Genomic DNA, 18022 nt, shown 5'->3' on the forward strand with positions numbered 1-18022 from the left:
GTGTGGCTATGTTATTATGTTATGTTTAATTGTGGAAGTTAGGTTAGGTTGTATAAAAAGTACACATAGACCAATTCACTGCAAGGACACTTTAATTTATCAGAAGCAATAAATATTCACATCTCAATTCTCTATTCTTTCAGTACACATAATACATACACAAAGAAAAAATTGAAATCATTTGTTTTAAATGATATCAATAAGTGCACTGACATATAAACTTTTTTTAGGCTTTAATTTAGATAATGGTAACTCATTCTCTCACCTTCAGTCAGAAATAATAAGAAAAGAAAAAGAAGTCAATATTCCTTATGGCCAACATCTCCTATCCCTGTCCCTCTTTTTCTATGTACATACTAAGTGGCACTCACATGCACGCACCTGAATACAGAATGGGAGTAGTTCATCCCATAGTTATGATAAGAAGCCTATGTATAATATAGTATGTACATTCAGATTTATACAGTACAATCTAGTCAATAAGTGCAGATATATTCATGCAAGAAGAGTCAAAAGGACACAAGAAAAAGAAAAAGGCTAGCCAACACATATAAAATCGTCATCTGACATTCCTGACACTCTCCAAACCTCCTTAAAATCAATTTGTTGAGATCTTCTTGAACTCCGCCATCTTTTTCAGTAGTTTGTTACGTAGACTTCTCGACTTTGTCCTCAGCCACTCATTCTCTCCTTAACCAGAGTTGGTAATCAATGGCACTGAAGGTAAACGACATCAGCGCTCAATTACAACCTCAAAAACTGCAGTAGCAAAAGGGTTAACACTTACACACGAGGCCCACAGAAAAAAAAGGGGGGAAATACATTATGTACCTGTAGGCTATTTTACATTCTTGACTCTTGTTGTGTTTGTAAACAAGGAGCCCTCAGCAGGATGCCGTGGCATCAACAAAAATGTAATAAGAGATTTGAAAAAGTGGCAGAGGAGGGAGGATCAGAAGGCGGCCATTTCTGACTTAAGACATCACGTGTGCAAAACCACGAAACCTTCATGTAAAAGCGTGCTTCCTCAAAACATAAAAAACACACAATGACTAAATCTGATGGCTGTGAAGTGAGCACAGGTGTCCTGTATAATTAAGAGGGGAATCCAATTTCTGCAACCATTTTTTTTTTCCAAACATGGGAGCCTTATAAATCTAAAATGAAAATAAACATGCACTCAGTTCCATTCTTTAAATTCAAGTTTTGTTAGTCACCCCGTTTGAGAAATTGTGCCCCCGTTTGCTCACATCAAACAAAAACAGAAAAGGAGGAATATTGTTGGTGTTCAACTCAATTTGAACAAAACTCATTCATTATTTTCAACAACCAATAATACTAATTATCAAAAAGATGAACTGAATGGAAAGCATGGTACTATGGAAATAAATCACACTTCACATATCGGAACACCCTCTAGTGGTTATGGCGAACTGAGGGGATTTATATGTGCATATACTCTCTATAACCATGTACAAACATCTGCTGATATAATTAATCACTGATCAAAACAATTATCGTACAATATTCATCATACTCATAGCAGGTATATTATAATATCGATAAAACAGCAAGAAGCTTCAGAAACATTCAAAATATATTATTGATTGTGTCGTTAATTTCCCCGTACCCCACAAGGAATGCATTATAAAGCCAGGTGGCTCCTGTCGACATGTAAAAGACCATTAAGCAAAAGACTGTCAGGAAACCGTGCACTGGTTTGTAGAAGTTTAAGACAAAGCAACATATCTGAGGTCGTCTTTAGAAAAAAAGATGCCTGTTAGCAACCTGCAAAAATGGACGGAGACATCATGAAGCCAAGTAAATTATTGCAAAGTCAAGGGACATTTTTTGCAACTCTCTGCTCTTTTTAATGCCAAAATCTGCCGGAATGCATTCGGTGGTTTATTTACATCCCCGTGTAAGCAGCTGGATATATATGGTCTCCGTTTTTCCAGTGTCACATTATTACATCGTGGTACTGTACATGGAAATAGTCTCATACAGACTCAACTAGACTTCAAACAATTAAAACTGAGGCAATATATCTAGATATAGATTTAGTTTCATCTTAAATTATATGGCTATAGACTTTTTTTTTATATTGTTTTTATTCTTGTGGATGTGCATGTGTGTGCAGGTTTCAAAGACGTGTGCACACGCTGTTAAACTCTGGCTGTGCTCTTTATCTCCACCTACATGTGTGGGAAACGGAGGTGAAAGTAACAGAGACGAAGCAAACTGCGTTTCCTCTTGTCACTAGCGCTGCTGCTGTTACTTTCTGTCCTGGCAGACTTGGTCCTAGACCTCGTCCTGCCAACCTCCTCCACTCTATAATCTGACCTGTGACCCCTCGGGCCCCCCATCCTGCTCACACCACGGTACTTATCCGGTTGATAGGCTTGGATTTGGAGCTGCCCCCTGTACCTGTCGCTCCAGCCCCCGTCACCTGCGGCCCCTGCTGAGGCTGCCCGGGGTGCTGGGGGGGGAGAGGGGAGAGAGGTGTAAGAGGGGTAAGGGGGGACGAAGGGGGGGGTAAAGGGGAGTGTGGTGGGGGAGGGGGGATGGAAGAGAGAGGAGGGTACTGGGGCAGATACGGGGCGACGGACGCTGCGTGATGTGCATTGACGGAGGCGGACGGAAGGTTGTGGGGTAGAGTGCCGAATATGAAGTGTGTTTGGTGGGTGGAGTGGCTGGCTGGGTGTGGTGTGTGCACGTGTCCGGGGTGGGTTTGGGAGTGTGCGTGGGGGTGGGGGTGGGAGTGAGACAGGGTTAGCGGAAGTTTGGTACCAGGGACGGCGCCCCCTCTGATAGAGTGTGTAGGCTGCGCGTGGTACAGGGCGAACTGTGGGTTCTGGGAATGTTGGGAGAGAGGAGAAAGGGGGGGGGGACATCCCACCACCATGTTGGCGTAACGACCCGGAAGCCCATGCTGGGATAGCTGGGAGAGATGGGCCAGCTGCGGGTGCTGGGCGAGTGGGGGGCCAAGGGGTGGACGACAGGGTAGTGGGCCTCTCTGTATAGTATGAGGGGGCACTCCTTGCAAAGGAGGGGGGGCAGTTTGGACGTGGTAGCGATGGTGATGGTAGTAAGGTGGTGGCGGCTGCACGGTGGCCACGTGACAGTACTGTGCGTGCAGCGCCTGGATCTTGGAGGGTCCCCCGTCCAGCTGGCACAGCGATGAAGGGGAGTGAGGAGGGGGCCCTCCCGTAGTCGGTGGGGGTACAGGTGCGGGGTAGGGTGGCCCCGGTGGAATAAGGGGCCCTGGTGGTTTGGCGCGTTTGCTGCCGAATAGGGAGCCCAGGAAGGAACCGCTGCTGTTGTTGCTGCTCCCCCCAGGGCCGCTCCCCGCTCCTGCTCTCTCTACACTGCTGGAGACTCCCCCAACTCCGGTCCCAGCAGTGGTATGTTGCTGCCCCGGCCCACCCCCCACCCCCGATCCGGGGCTCAGGATGGGGCGATGAGGCCGGAAGTCTTCTGTTCCATAGCAGCCAGGCAACACGCCTGGCATTGGGTAGCGCTGGTGAGGCTGTGGGCTGCTAATGATGGAGCCCTGGGAGAATAGAGCATCATCAGGTTTTAGAAAAATCACTTAAAGGAACAGTTCACCACAAAATACATATTTTTCCTCTTACCTGTATTGCTATTTATTAATCTAGACTGATTTGATGTGAGGTGCTGAGTGTTGGAGATATCGGCCGTAGAGATGTCTGTCTTCTCTCTGATATAATGCAACTAGATGACACTCAGCGTGTGGTGCTCAATGTGCCAAAATACATTTAAAAAACTCAACAGCAAAGTTTCTTTTCAGAAATCATGACCTGGTTACTCAAGATAATCCACAGACCTTGTTGTGAGCAGTTTCATATAGGAGCTACTGGACTACACCTGCGAACCGTATCACTGCGCAGAAGGAAGCGTGCATCAACTGCTAGCTCACCTAGCATCACTGAGTTAGGTAAAGTTACAGCTCAGCCGAGGAGGACGCCATTAATATTTACATCTCGCACTGTCACCAGCAGGAGCCTCTCGTCCATTCGTGTTGTCACAAGCCTATTATCCATGGGTGGATGCACACTTCCTTCCGTGCAGTGATATGGTTGGCAGGTGTAGTTCAGGAGAAAGAAAATAGTTCCTACATGAAACTGCTTACAACAAGGTCTGTGGATTATCTAAGTAACCAGGTCATGATTTCTGGAAAGACACATAAGCCCCTTTTACACCGCCTTGCTGTTCTGAATAAAAGGTATGATCACAGAATGGGGGGCCAAAGCTGTCTCGCCTTTGAGCCAGGAATGGAGGTAATAACAGTACTGAAATTAGGTCTGTATAAATGGGACAGCTGGCAGGACGGGATCATGGGTGGCACAGGTGTGATGTTTTGACGACATGTTATGTGTGCAACCCACTGCGGGAGATTTAAAAAGTGGCTGTTAGCAATTAGCAGCTAACTAAAAGAAGAACAGCGGCCGATGATGTCTGCAAATTGGGAAAACAATGAGGTCCGGAAGCTTGTTTTCCTCCAAGCAGAGGATGAGATCAGTTTTTCAAATGTATTTTTTGGCACTCTGAGCACCACAAGCAGAGCGCCATCTAGTTTTATGCAGACGTCTCTATGGCCCACATCTCCAACCCTCTGCAACTCACACCAAACAGGTAGAAGGAAAAATGTCTTTTTTTGTGAACTGTCCCTTTAAGGAAAAAAGGCACTAAAGTTCCTGTTTTCACCACACACAGGACATAGTTGTATCTGGAGGTTTGAGACATGCTTGGGCAAGCGTGAACAGCCATGCAAAGAGTGTCAATGCAGGACAGGTTTATGTGGACACATGCATGTACACGCACACCATCTATATGCACACACTGAGCGTGCTCGGGAAGATGAAGCACCAGTGAGGGGAAAATGCAGGTCTGTTAAAGGTTACAGGTCAACATCTAGTCTTTAAGACTTACTTCCATGGTACTGTCCAGAGAACCAACACTGTTCCTGCGACCACGTTTCCCTGCACCCCACCAGGAAGAGTCAGGTTAGCAAAGAGTGGAAGAAAGTTTGTTCACATGTGTTTTTGAAAAAGAGAGGAGTTGCATAAGCTGTGTCTGAACGTCAGCGAGAAAGAAGAACAGGATGTAGCAATAGAGACAGAAATACTTTATAGAAGCTGTGCTACCCAGGTCCACCCAGCTGACAGGAAAGAAATGCAAATTGAACCCAATTTCTGAGGGGACGTTTTCTCACCTGCGTCCGATAGGTCCCTGAGAGATGAGCTGAGCGCCGTGCGTTTGAGACCCTCACCCACCGAGCAGTTGTCATCAAAACTTGTCCTTCCCAGGGTGCCATTCACAACATCGCTCTTCACACCTACGCCTCCAACCACACCTCCAGTGAGCAAGCTGGGCCGCATCACACCTTTCTGTTTCTCCAACTCGGCTGTAAATACACACAAAGGGCACAGGGGAATTAAAATCAGAGGGAGACACAGTACAAAGGATAAGTAATATACTTGCAGCACTTTGTTTCTTGATGCTGAAAGCTGTGCAATCATCACAACATCCAAAGTTATAGTTCACAGTAACAGCCAGTAGATGGGGCACTTACATTCCACTCTGTACTTCTCCATCTCTTGCACTTCAGCAATGCTCTCCCTGAGGTCGCTAACAAAGCGGGTGCGGTCTTGCTGACTGGGTGCCATAAAAACGATAAGAACCTTCCTCTCCCCACCCAGGACTGCTGAGGTCAGGCGGATGCCATGAGGGTAGTCTGTGAGGTACAAACAGAGAGAAATAAAATACTTCATAATCATAGAGGGTCATTAAGAAGAGCTGAAATGTGCAAAATGAAAAATAGGCTGCTTACATGAGTTCTGGAACATGTGCACTTGCATCTCAACCAAAGGGAAAGATTGTCTGAAACTATAAGTCACTGAGGTTTTCTTCTTCTGGAAGATTTTGGTCACCTGATGCAGAGAACACAGATTGGATATTTTATTTACAAGGTTGTAAACGTACAGTGTGTAAAATTTAGGGGGACATATTGGCAGAAATGGAATATAATGCATTCTTTAGTATACAATCAATTAAAAATGTCATAGGAGGACACAGGAGCACAATCAGTGACAGGCTCATTCCCCCAAGATGCACCACAGAGCGCCACAGGAAGACATTCCTACCGGTTGCCATCATCAGCACTCTGAGTCAGTAGACTGGCATTTGAACTTCATTTACTTTCTGCATTTATAATTCATAAGTAACTATCAGGTGCAATATTTGTCACCTCTTGAATATACATATTAATTTGACATACAATGCACATAACTGTTCATATTTCTATGTTCACTCTAATTCTATTGCTGTTTTATTCTACTGATGTATATATTGTAGTTAAATTACACACTTACAGCCTCAGCACAGTGACAATATATACTTTATTTTTAATATTTTAATTTTTTATATCTCTAAGTACTCGTGTTAAACATGGTAGCATAATGCACATTTTTTCTATTCTACTGCTTTCTATTTGCACACTTTTATTTCATACTCTTATTCGTACTTCTTATTATTCTCTATTCTTTACATCGGAGTGACTGTAACGAATCATAATTTTCCCTCAGGCATCGATTAAGTATTTCTGATTATGATTTCTGATCTGATTTGTTGTGTTTTTGTTACCTTAGAATGAGCAGTCTGGATCTACATGTTTATCCTGCTGCACTGCCATGTTTCTACAGTAGCCCAGAATGGACAAACCAAACACTGGCTCTATTAATCATAGGGCCATTTGAGTTTTCGCTTCAGCCACTGTATTTAGCAGCACCTCAACGATGAGAATGTCGGAATAACAGTGATCACCAGTGGTCTCATTTATAAACATTGCATACGCACAAAACGACATGCCACTTCCCACGCAAAAGTTATGAGCTATAAAAATATACTTCATGGAAGAAACTTTGACCCATGAACATTCTGAAGACAGGAAACTGGGGACGCAGATGAGGTGGAAGCTTGATTGTAGAAATTGCCAAATATTTTTTGGCGCACACCATTTTTGGCTTTTGTCCGTATGAACATTTTTCGTATGGATCCGACGCATTGTTTTCTAAATGAGATCCCAGGTCTGTTTGTTTTGGAGAGGAGGAGACCTCTGCAGCTAATTTGGCTCCTGCTGAAAAAGTCCTAAGTTATCAGGAAAAAGAGGTGAGCACACATTTGCAAGTGATGGGCTAGCGGACTGTCTCCATCATGCCGAACAGCATTAGAGAAACACTGATTTGTAACATGAAACTGCTTTATTCAGTGTTTTTATCAGTTTTATTCACTTGGTCCGTTTGTTTTAAAGAGGAGGAGACCTCTGTGGATAATTTGGCTCCCCATAAACGCCTCCTGAACAATGAACACTGAAGGAATTCTAACCAGGAGAAGTTTCAGCCGGTTGTAATCTGCAGTCCTCACCACTAGATGCCACTAAATCCCCCTAAATCTTACACACTGATCCTTTAAAATTCAATATGTAGATTTCATGTCTTAAAAAGTGATGAATGTGAGTCTTACCACCAGAAGGTCATTAAAGAGGAAGACCTCTCGTTGGTGAACTCCGGTCCTCTGAGGTCTGTTGGGGTCGGGGACCTCGTAGAGCTGGCAGCAACACACCAGCCTACGATGGGGAAGGGACAGCACCTATACAGACAAAGACAGTATAAATAAATGAATGAACTTTAAGCTAGTAGTGACAACATATTTCACAGCACTGTTATGTTGCTCACAGGCTTCTTGCCCACAATGACTCTCTCCACTGCCTGCACTTGGGACACGTGGTCATCGTTGGTGCGTAGCTCCCATTTCTGTATCCGCTGGTAGATCCCAACCAGCAGGTCCCTGGGGATATCCTGGCCATTGTCTACGCCTTTGGTGAGGAGAGGGGAAGGGAGGGTTTTAGGAAATGATGTAAGTCAAAACTGCATTACACAAGTCACAAATTAAACAGTGTGTCTGATGCAAGATGCCAAAAAAAAAAACTGCTTAAAGTCCAAATGAAATTATATTTAGTCGTTCCTCTTCGCATTAAAAAATAATTACTAGATGTTTTTTACATTTCTCCCATTTTTCATTAACAGGAATAAAGAGGTGTTTGGGGAAATATCATAAATACTCCTCGTCTCAGCAGGCTGGAGGGGCATGTATTTGACTGACAGCTGCTGGCAGGCTACCAGAGCGCCAATGTTACACCGTGAGCGAGGGACAAAGTAAACAAACTTGCGCTGTAGCCTGCATGTCACCAGCAGGCAGCATGTTGTTAGTGATACTGAAGTGTAAGGACCACGTCAGACCAAATACGTTGTTTAATGTACTGCTGTTGAGCAGTTAAAGGAATTACCTCACCAACAACATTATTATTTTATGTGGCAATTACTCATCCTGTGTTACACTGAATTTGTCTGTTTTTTCTCCCATGTCTCCACAGCGAACAAAGAATCCACAAAATTGTTGATGAATTAGCATGACGGGGGCTGCATTCAACAACAGCAAAACTATATCAAAACATCTGTTTAGAAACTTTCACACAGCTCGTGCAGTATAATCCAAGTCTCATTTTTCCAGTGCTTCCCAAAGACATGAAAAACCGTACTATTTAAAACACTTCTGCATATGAGTAGCGAGCCTGGAGAAGTGTCTGCTTCTAAATGATGCTCATGTATTCCATTGAGCAAACACGTGCTTCCCCAAGAGCACTACTCATCCCTCTGTGAGACTGTTTATGCAGAAGTGTTTTAAATAGGGAAAATGCATGTTTGGGAAGTACTGATCATACGACTGGAAAAATGAGACTTGGATTATACTGCACGAGTTGTGTGAGAATTTGTAAACAGATGTTTTGATAGAGTTTTGTTGTGGTTATAATCAGCTCCCCATGACTTCCATTCATCATGACTTCAATTCAGTTATCAGTTTTTGGATTCTTTGTTCACCGTGCAGGCATGCGAGACAAAACACTGCCACTGACATTAGCTAGCCACTTTTTGCCTGTGAATGTTTGTCCAGTCGCTTGTTTAACAAGTTGAGGTGCAGGACACAGACATGTGTTGAAGTTTGTAAGTTATATAAGAGTGAGACTGGAGCAGAAAAGCTAATGTGGGTTGTTGTTCAGACTCTGTGGCCCTGGTGTTGTGTGGCAGGCTGCTGTCTGGCTCGGTGTGACCATCTGCTCTGCCTGTCATAGATCACTGACGTTACGGCTTCATGCAAGATTCGGATGGCTGTATAAAAATAAGGTCACCATCTACGTAGATAGATACCAAAATGGTACTCTGTTGAATTGCTGCAAAACTAGGGGGCAAAAATAAAAATGTCTCCCTTTCAGTTTCTGATTTTTTTTTTTTTTAGGTATTTATAGAGCAGATATGCTACTGTAACGTAACAAAAAATGCAATTAGATTTCAGTTGGACTTAAAACACATTTAAAAGTCCTGTTAACTAGATGTTCATTTGCTCATTGTGTCCATAAAGGCATCACTGACTACTTTTACTGTGTAATATGTGTTATGTATCAAGTGTTTGTGTCTTTTCTGTCTAGTAGCACCTCTCAAATTCTTGATGAAATCCTCCAGTTTCATCTTCCTCTCAGCTTTGACGTTGGGACTGTACATATCTGTGTTGAGGAGGATGATGGCAAAGGCCAAGATGAAGATGGTGTCCGGGTTCTGGAACTGCCGAACCAGCGTTGGATTACACACACAGTATCTCTGACTGCAGAAGAGACAGAAACAACATTTGCATTTTGATGCGTAGCCACAATTCAGTGCATCTTAATCTGCCTATCACTCAGGCGTTTCTCCATTGTAAACTCACTGTATCCAACAACATACAAACCTAAAGGCCTCTATGAGTCGCTCCACTTTTTGGGCTTCTCCTTGAACTTTAATCTGAGCCTGGAACTTCCTGAGGGCGTCGTCCAGGTCCATTCCTGAGAAGTCCATTTCATCCACCACACAGCTGAAACAGACACAGCAGAGGTCACAGTCTAACCTCTCCCGCTGAACACCATGAAAACTCAGAAACACTCGTCATGTTACATATTATTATACAGATACACATTACGGGTGGCTGTGGCTCAGATTGTCCACTAAGTGTCCTTGAGTGAGATGCTGAACTTGCTTGAACCAAATTTCTCCCACTTGTGTGTGAGTGTGCATGGGACTGTTTATTGTGCCTGATGCCACCAGTGTATGACTGCGTGTGTGAATGCTGGCTTGTGTTGTAAATTGCTTTGAGTGGTCGCTCAGACTAGAAGAGCCTTATATATAAATGCAGTCCATTTATCATTCAGTCCATTTACATTCACCTGGATCTTTTTTTACATTTGTCCTACATTACCTGACATTACTGCTCTGTATTCCCGTACTTACTCTAAAACATCTTTGTTGAATTGTTTCTGCCGGTTTCCCAGAAACTCTCCAATCATCTGCCGGCTGAGGCCTTTCCTCTCCAGGATGAAGCGAGCGATGCCAACTGGAGTGTCCGACACAAAACCTCTCTCTATCAGGTACTGGATCCCTTTCTCCGGCTTCCTGTAGTCAGTGAAAAAGAACTTTATCATTACAGCTTCACCAGTTTAAAGCTACAGATGGTAACTTAAATAAAAAACGAGAGACTGTTTCTATATCCACACAGCATTACGAGACAGACGTCTGTGGAAAAAAAATTATGTCCCTCCTACTCCTAATACTTTCAATGGCATTTGCAAGAACTACAGTGCACCAAAAACAACCAATCAGTCGATGATACTCTAACGCAGCTGTCAATCATGTCAGGTACTGCTTGTGAACTGTGTTCAAACTGTCAAACTAGGCAGCACTGATCAAATATGAATCAAGATTCTGTCTCTGCATTGCCTTTTTCTCATGTCAGATGTTTTCAGAAACACATTTTAGTGCACTGTTTAGCTGTACAATGAGAATGTTTGCTCCAGCTGGTAGGCCGTACTTCATTTATATTTAAGTATAAACATATTTTAGTTTACGGTTTAGCTCTAAAATAAGAAAGTTTGTGCTCCGGCCACCATTTTGAGCCAAAAAACGAAGCAAGGCCTAACAGTCAGAGCAAAGGTTCTCATTTTACAGCTAAACGGTACACTAAATTGATTTCTTATAATGTTAAAGGTGAGAAGTAGGCAATCCAGTAACTGAATCGTCACTTATATTTGATCAGCACTGCCTAATTTGACATGATTGACAGCTGTATTAGAGATTCCTCGGCTCTGATTGGTTGGTTTTCCTTCAGCTGCCGTGGATTTCAGGAAATGCCATTAGAAGTAATGGGAGGAAGAGGAGGAACATGACTTTTCTTCACACACTAGTGTGTGTTTGTGTGTTTTGTTAACTATGTCAACTGTTAGTGTTTCATTTACAGTGGACGTGCACTATGATGTAGTATTTAGTATTGTGTTATGTAGTGTGAATGTATGTTTTGTATTGTCACTATGTAACTGTGTAGACCCCAGGAAGACAAGCTACTGCAATGCAAAGGCTAACGGGGATCTTAATAAACAAACACACAAACAAATAAACAAACTATTTGTCTCATTTACTACTGTCTGAATAAAGTGACAATTTTAGCAAATATGAAGTTACTACGGTAGTCTAGATGGGCACTTGTGTTTGTTAGCACTCCAGGCATCTTACTTGTTGAAGAGGTTGAGGCCTATACGATACTGGCGTCTCTGCACCACATCACTGTTGAATGGCGGGGAGTCCCAGCTGTGGCGGCTTTCTCTCTGGTACGTCTGCTTTCCCAGAGGTGGCAGAGGTTCTCGCAGGCTGTCCTGAGACGAGGAGCCGGAGCTGCAGTTGACTGTCTCGTTGGAGTTGGTGGTGGAGTTGAGTGAGTCGTTGTCTCCATCTGAGCAGCACGGCTGCTCCAGACCACCAGGGGGCAGAGCTGTAGAGGAGGAGGAGGACAGAGGGGTGGTGGGGGGCTGCTGAGGGGAGGAGGAGGATGAAGGTGTGTCAGGGTATTGATGGTGGTGGATAGGGTGGTGGTGATGGTGGTGGTGTGCAGCCACCTGGTGAGGGATGTGTGTGGGTATGGGTCTGCCAGGGGCTCGAGTCTGACCTTGGGCGGCTGCTGTGGAGGTAGGGCGGGTGCCCGTGTTGGGGGAGTGTTTGAGGGTTCCCTGAGGGGAGCCAGCCCCTACACCGGGCTCCTGCTCATAGACCAGCTGTCTGCTCAGAGAGCCACGATCTGAACGGTCACTCATGTCCACCGAACTGTCACTGGGTGGCTCAATAGTGAGGAGAGGCAGATGTGCGCCCCTTAGACGATAGTCCCTGCACTCCGTACACGGGGTGCTGCGTCGACTGTTACTGCTGCCCCCTCCCTCAGTGTCCCTGCTGTCCTCACGTCCTCCGACACCACCACCGGGGCCCCAGTACTCTGTATCTGTGCTGCTGGGTGCCCGATCAAGGGACAGCGGGGATGACGGCATGCCATCATCCATGTAAAGGGTGACGTCGCTGTACGAGGTGGCGGTGCTGTCGCCGTGCATACTGAGTCCTCCTCCAGCACCCCTGGCTCGTTCTCCTAAACCTCTTTGGGAGGAGGGGTTGCTGCTGCTGCTCCACACACACTCTCCAAAGTCTTCACTAATCCCTCCACCCTCCCTGCTGCCCTCTTGGGAGTCATTGCGACCCGCGCGGCAGGTAAGGGCATCATCGATGGAGTCAGCTAAGGACTTGACCTGAAGGGGACACAAAGTGGGGTAGGAGATCAACATTCCTCACGTCTGAACGGAAACTTCTTAATATAGTGCATTTGTCACGTCTTACACATAAAATCCAGTCACTCCACTGTGCTTTGAGGGTTTAAGGCTGGTGATTAAAACCTTCTTTTAGTTGCTTCGTGCAGTTGTCTGATAAGTTTTTCTTTATTCTTTTATTTTTCTGTTACAGTAAAGACCTTTGAGACTTTCAAGCCATACAGAGTTTTATATATAAATAAATGAACATTGTTACCTGTTTGGAGAAGGAGTCCTCTAGGTGGGTGTAGTCTCCTGTGCGGTCTGGGTCAGGGGAATGTGGAGGCCCTATGGCAACACTGTGGGTGAAGTTGGTCTGTGTCTGGGCTTGCTGCTGAGGCTGTCGCTCATCAAAGGAATACTGCAGTCTCATGTTGGACAGGATGATGCGGCGTGTCATGCGGCTCTCTGACGCAGAGCTTCTGAGGCGCTCAAAGTTCTTGTTCATGCGATACTGTCTGAAGGCCGTCTGAATGGTCCTAGCTGCTCTGCGACTTACAAACGAGCCGCCATACTTTCTCTCCAGCATCTCAACCTGTAGGGACAAGGAGAACAAAGGCATCCATTATCCTCATATTGTTTGCTAGCGCTCATGGCTTACAGGACACACCAAAGAACACAAACACTTGCAACATGAATCCTCTGACCACGTCGTTACCTTCTTATCCTGCAGATCCGTCGAGAGTTCATAGCTGTCTGAAAGCGCCTTGCATCTCTTGTTCTCTTCTTCCTCTTGCTTGCGGAGGGCCAGACTTGCAGGTTGGTGGCGCGTTCGTAGTGCCCAGGCCAAGCTGGCTGAACTGGAGGCCGACACGCACGAAGGGTCCCTGGATCCAGACGGCGCGCTGCTGGTGCTGCTGTCAGTATAGCGCTCCGAGCCGCGCAGGTAAGGCGTCTGGCTGAATGAGCTGTCTTTGTGGGTGCCCGTCTCTGGACACTGGGAATCCCCCTCCACACTGCAGCAGAAAATTAGCAGCAGCTTTTAGAATGAGTCATGAGTGGCTTGACAAAATATCACACCAAACACTTTGAAGTGTGTTAAGTGCAAATTAGAGAGTGAATGAATGATTGAGTAAGTTCAGGAATCATGCTGAATAGTACTTAAGAGCTCACACATAAGGACTTACATGTAAAGTTTAGAGCGGCGAGGACTTAACCATCTCTTAGAGGAACTCATGATGAAGTTCTATCACTTGTAAACTCCTTTTGCTTTAAAGAGGTGCCAAATCTGACAGCATTCCTTGTCTACATTGTTGGTTGTTGATCCATTAGACATAAAGGTCTCTGCCCTCAATCTCCTTCCTTTATTGAGTCAGGAGGATGAGTTAATGTACTACTACGTTTAGCCAAGCCTACCAGTGTTTATCTGCTTCTCACCGTCTTTCTCTCAGTGAATCCTTGTCTGACAAGCACAACAGTGACAGCACACTCCAAGGAGTCATCAACCACTAAAAAACACTCCTCCACCGCTACATACCAGCAACACCATACTGACAGGAAAGACCAGGTTGATACATTCGTCACAGGTGTAAAACAGGCACGTCAGCTCACTGTGAAATATCGTGGGACAAAAAACATGACAAAGCACATCTCCTCCCAGTTCACCCTCACTCTCGCAGAACTGAAAGCAAAGCACTTGCAACCAAATCACCAAGAAAATTACTCAAGGATCCTATTTGCAGTCAGCAGAGCGGAAACCAGAAAACTTATCAGTCCGGAGATCCTCCAAGTGTCCTGTTGTGCACGTATGCAGAGACTAAATCCACCTCAAGTCAAATAGTCAGTCTCTGTTTGGGAGGACTACAGTCACATGCTCCTGCCTACATTTCCTCCTTGTGTTAGCCGCACCCCCTTCCGTCAGCTGTCCCTTACAAGTCAGAGAGTACACAGCCAGGGTCAAGGATGTGTTGGAGCTTTACATTCAGCACATAGAAAAGGCACATCTCGCATTATTGTGTGGTTCTACCTTTTGCCTAGTTAAGGCCAGTGATACTCAACTTAGGGTGCTGACCATTTTCTAATTCATAAATTGATTCACTCTGGGATTTTTTTGTACTTGGAATGTAAATAATGTGCTACAGCGCATAAAAAGCATCAGAATAGAGTTTGTTTATCAAAATAAAGTGCCAGGGGAGAACTCTGATCCCCTGACAGAGGTCCGGACTCATTTTTTATATATGAATTATTAATGTTTGTTTTTAACTGGCCCCTGGCCTTCTGTCATTTTCCAAAAGAGGCCAAGAGCAAAGCCAGATAAGTTTCCCTGGTTTAGGCTCGCACACTAATGCAGATGACAAAAAAAGGGCTGAAATGGTGCCTTGTTGACTGTGACCATTTATGCTCTGTGTGGGTCAGCTAACGTCCTCCTCCCTCCCTCATTGTGTTGTCACTGTTCCACTGGATCGCAGAGACTTCCTGTGTTAGTATTCAGCTGGTAAAAAACAAGACAAGAAGGAAAAAGCTTCTCGGGGAACAAGGAAATAACTTGTAGGTATTTTAATTTGTTGGTTTTGATCTTGTAAGTCATACCGAAACACAAACATACCACACGTCAGTTCACATACAAAGACTGAGTATTTTGAGTGGGCAGAGGGGAAAACGTTGTACAATGCAGAATGCACGGTCTTACAGCAGGACATCCTGTGCCTTCAAGCAACACGTGACCCGGCTAAATTATTGTTGAGTCTAACAACAACACTGAGGACAACTCCATTATGTTGCATAACACGAGAGTCATGCAAAGGCCCGGTGAGAAAAAGACACAATTCTGACATCTGCAGGAAAGCACACATCAACACAGCTGAGTTGTAAATGTAAACCACAAATTTATAGCTATGCCACTTACAGAGAGCTCATCACCACATTAACAAGCTGTGCGTTGTTTCCACTTTACAAATTAATTATGAGCAACAAGTTGTTGTGCTCAACATCCATCTCCTCTTGAAAATGTTTTTTTTTTTTCTCCGTGTGCAGCATCATTTATCATTCCTCCTCCTCTACTCCTTAAATAGAGAAGCTGAGAAGCGGGAGGGGGTTGCTTGGTGACGGTTGCTGTGGGACGTTGTGGGCGGCGAGGCAGTTGTTAGGATGAGAAGCGTAGTTGCCATGACGATGTATTGACTGTTATCGCCATTGAGGTGGGTGTTGAAGATGCTCCACTGGTTGTGAATGACAGTCTACATAACATTTGCCTTGTAAACAGATAAAATAACATATCTGTGCAGGGTGAGGTGTGCAAACACAGCGTCGTCTAAACTTGTTGGTTCATTAAAAATGGAAGCCTGAATGAATCATCTACTTTTAGTGCCTCTTTACACATCGCCTAAACTGTGTGAATAGGAAATTCTGCCTTCTTCAGAGCTGCTTAAAAACTGCTCCTTTTAAGGAATGGAAACTAGCCACATGAGTGCCTCTGCAGTGTGCCAACAGGTAGACACAGGCAAGGGACTCACTGTAACTCCCCGCCATGCACATCAACAGGAGCAGATGGTATTTTCATTCAACTGAATCCCTGAAATCTAAAATACATGCAATGCAACATTTGGGAGTTGCAAGCCTGGTCTCATAAATTTGAATATTCACAGCTGTTGCTTGGATCAATTTAACCACTTTAAACATCCTTAAAAACTTAAGCTGTCATGTGTTCACATTTAAAGAAGGAAAATCGAAATACTTAGGACTAGAGGGAATGTCCTCTGTGGTGGATCAACCACAACACTCAAAAAATCAACTGTATGTGTTGTGTGACACATTTTAAAGTCGAGAGACGCCTTTTTAAACTCTCTAAGTTTGGTGAAGCATTTAAAATAAATGCATTCTGTTTCAGCATTGATTTTTTCCCCCCCTGTGCGAGGCCTTGCAATCCACCTCTAAGTGTGAATGCATTAACAAGACGATAATTTTTTTTGCCCGCAGCGAGAGCCAGGCGGTAATATGCGGCAAGAGACAAGGTGAGGATGATATATGAGTAAAAAAGTTTGTTGTATAAAACATGAGTGCGGCCATATCGCAGCTGGCATCTGCACCTCATTACTTATGTAAGAAACCCTGTATTCCTGTTACAGTGCCAGAGAGAGGTGCTCTCCAGAGGCTCCCTCATAAAGACCGGCCCAGAGTTTCACCACCACCAACCATTTAATTGGAGCCATAACAGATGGTTCGAATCTAATAAACAGGGAAAGTGATCGCTGATAGTGTTATGAGAATAAAAGATGTGGGCCACAATTGACAAGAGAGCTCCAGTGAAAGAAACTGAAAAGTGAATGGGGCTGTGCGCAGTGAAGTACAATGTCAACACCATGCAGTCCCCTGCCTCCTGTCCCTCGCTCATTTATTATTGATGTGCTGACGGTGCATGTTTGTGTGTGTATGAAAGAGCGGCAGTAGGTCTGACTGTGCCATCGAACCCGCAGCAGGACAAGGAGGCTTAACCTCTCATGCCACCCGCAGTGGAGGAGCCAATAATTGCATCGACGTGTCTGTTGACTCATTTCCACTTAAGCATTGACTCGGTGTAGTTATCTCATATCCTGTCTAATCTCTTCATCTCCAACTTTTGTGTCAATTTTGACATTTGCTCCAAAGCTTATCAGGCAATGTAAGAATTTAATTACCCCTGCCACTTAACGGACCAATGGGGTACAGGCCCAGGAGCCCAAAGTGTCAGGGGACCTCCTGGCCATCATCTGCAAAATGTCACTCAAATTACTGGAACATACCAACCAGGAAAAGACTCAAAATGACCACACAGAGACACAAAACAACCAAAACTGACACATAATGACCCTAGAGGATGGGTAAGCAATCTGCGGTTATTAATTATATAACAATTATTTTTCAGCATTTGATTTTTCATTTAACATCGCTGTAGTCTAAAGGTATTCTTACATTTCCGATTGTATAAATGTGCAGCCTATATGGTGTATAAAAAATGTTTTATCTCCTCAGTTATGTGCCTCATACGTCTACGGCCCGACGCCTTATCCTAAAATTTGCCGAATCTCAATAGCAATGGCTAAGTTTGAGTTTCCTTAGCAAGGCTAGCTATTGATTCCAAATTTGAAAAAGAAAATGTCTAAAATAAAATGGAAAATGGAGGAAAATAAAGAAATTTCATGGTGAGTGGACAGATTTGTTTGCTGTCACCATTAATACTGCAAAGTTTAAGTACCAAATAATCATAAACAGCCCACAGCAGAGAAGCTACTTTGTCGTAAAACATATTAATGAATGCTCATT

General features: G+C 44.3%; 1 protein-coding gene across 1 annotated transcript in view; it reads right to left on the reverse strand.

Annotated features, from left to right (window-relative positions):
- Nucleotides 1-74: 74 nt before the first annotated feature.
- Nucleotides 75-18022, reverse strand: part of iqsec2b (IQ motif and Sec7 domain ArfGEF 2b) — a 45237-nt gene continuing 27289 nt past the window's right edge. The window contains 14 exon segments of the mRNA XM_050065307.1: nt 75-2489; nt 2492-3553; nt 4954-5003; nt 5237-5428; nt 5597-5758; nt 5855-5954; nt 7546-7671; nt 7758-7897; nt 9572-9738; nt 9862-9984; nt 10398-10559; nt 11673-12727; nt 13002-13319; nt 13443-13740. Of these exon segments, the coding sequence (XP_049921264.1) occupies nt 2196-2489; nt 2492-3553; nt 4954-5003; nt 5237-5428; nt 5597-5758; nt 5855-5954; nt 7546-7671; nt 7758-7897; nt 9572-9738; nt 9862-9984; nt 10398-10559; nt 11673-12727; nt 13002-13319; nt 13443-13740 (4249 nt within the window). The 3' untranslated portion in view covers nt 75-2195.

This window comes from Epinephelus moara, chromosome 16 (genome assembly GCF_006386435.1).
Source record: "Epinephelus moara isolate mb chromosome 16, YSFRI_EMoa_1.0, whole genome shotgun sequence".
Lineage (NCBI taxonomy): Eukaryota > Metazoa > Chordata > Actinopteri > Perciformes > Serranidae > Epinephelus > Epinephelus moara.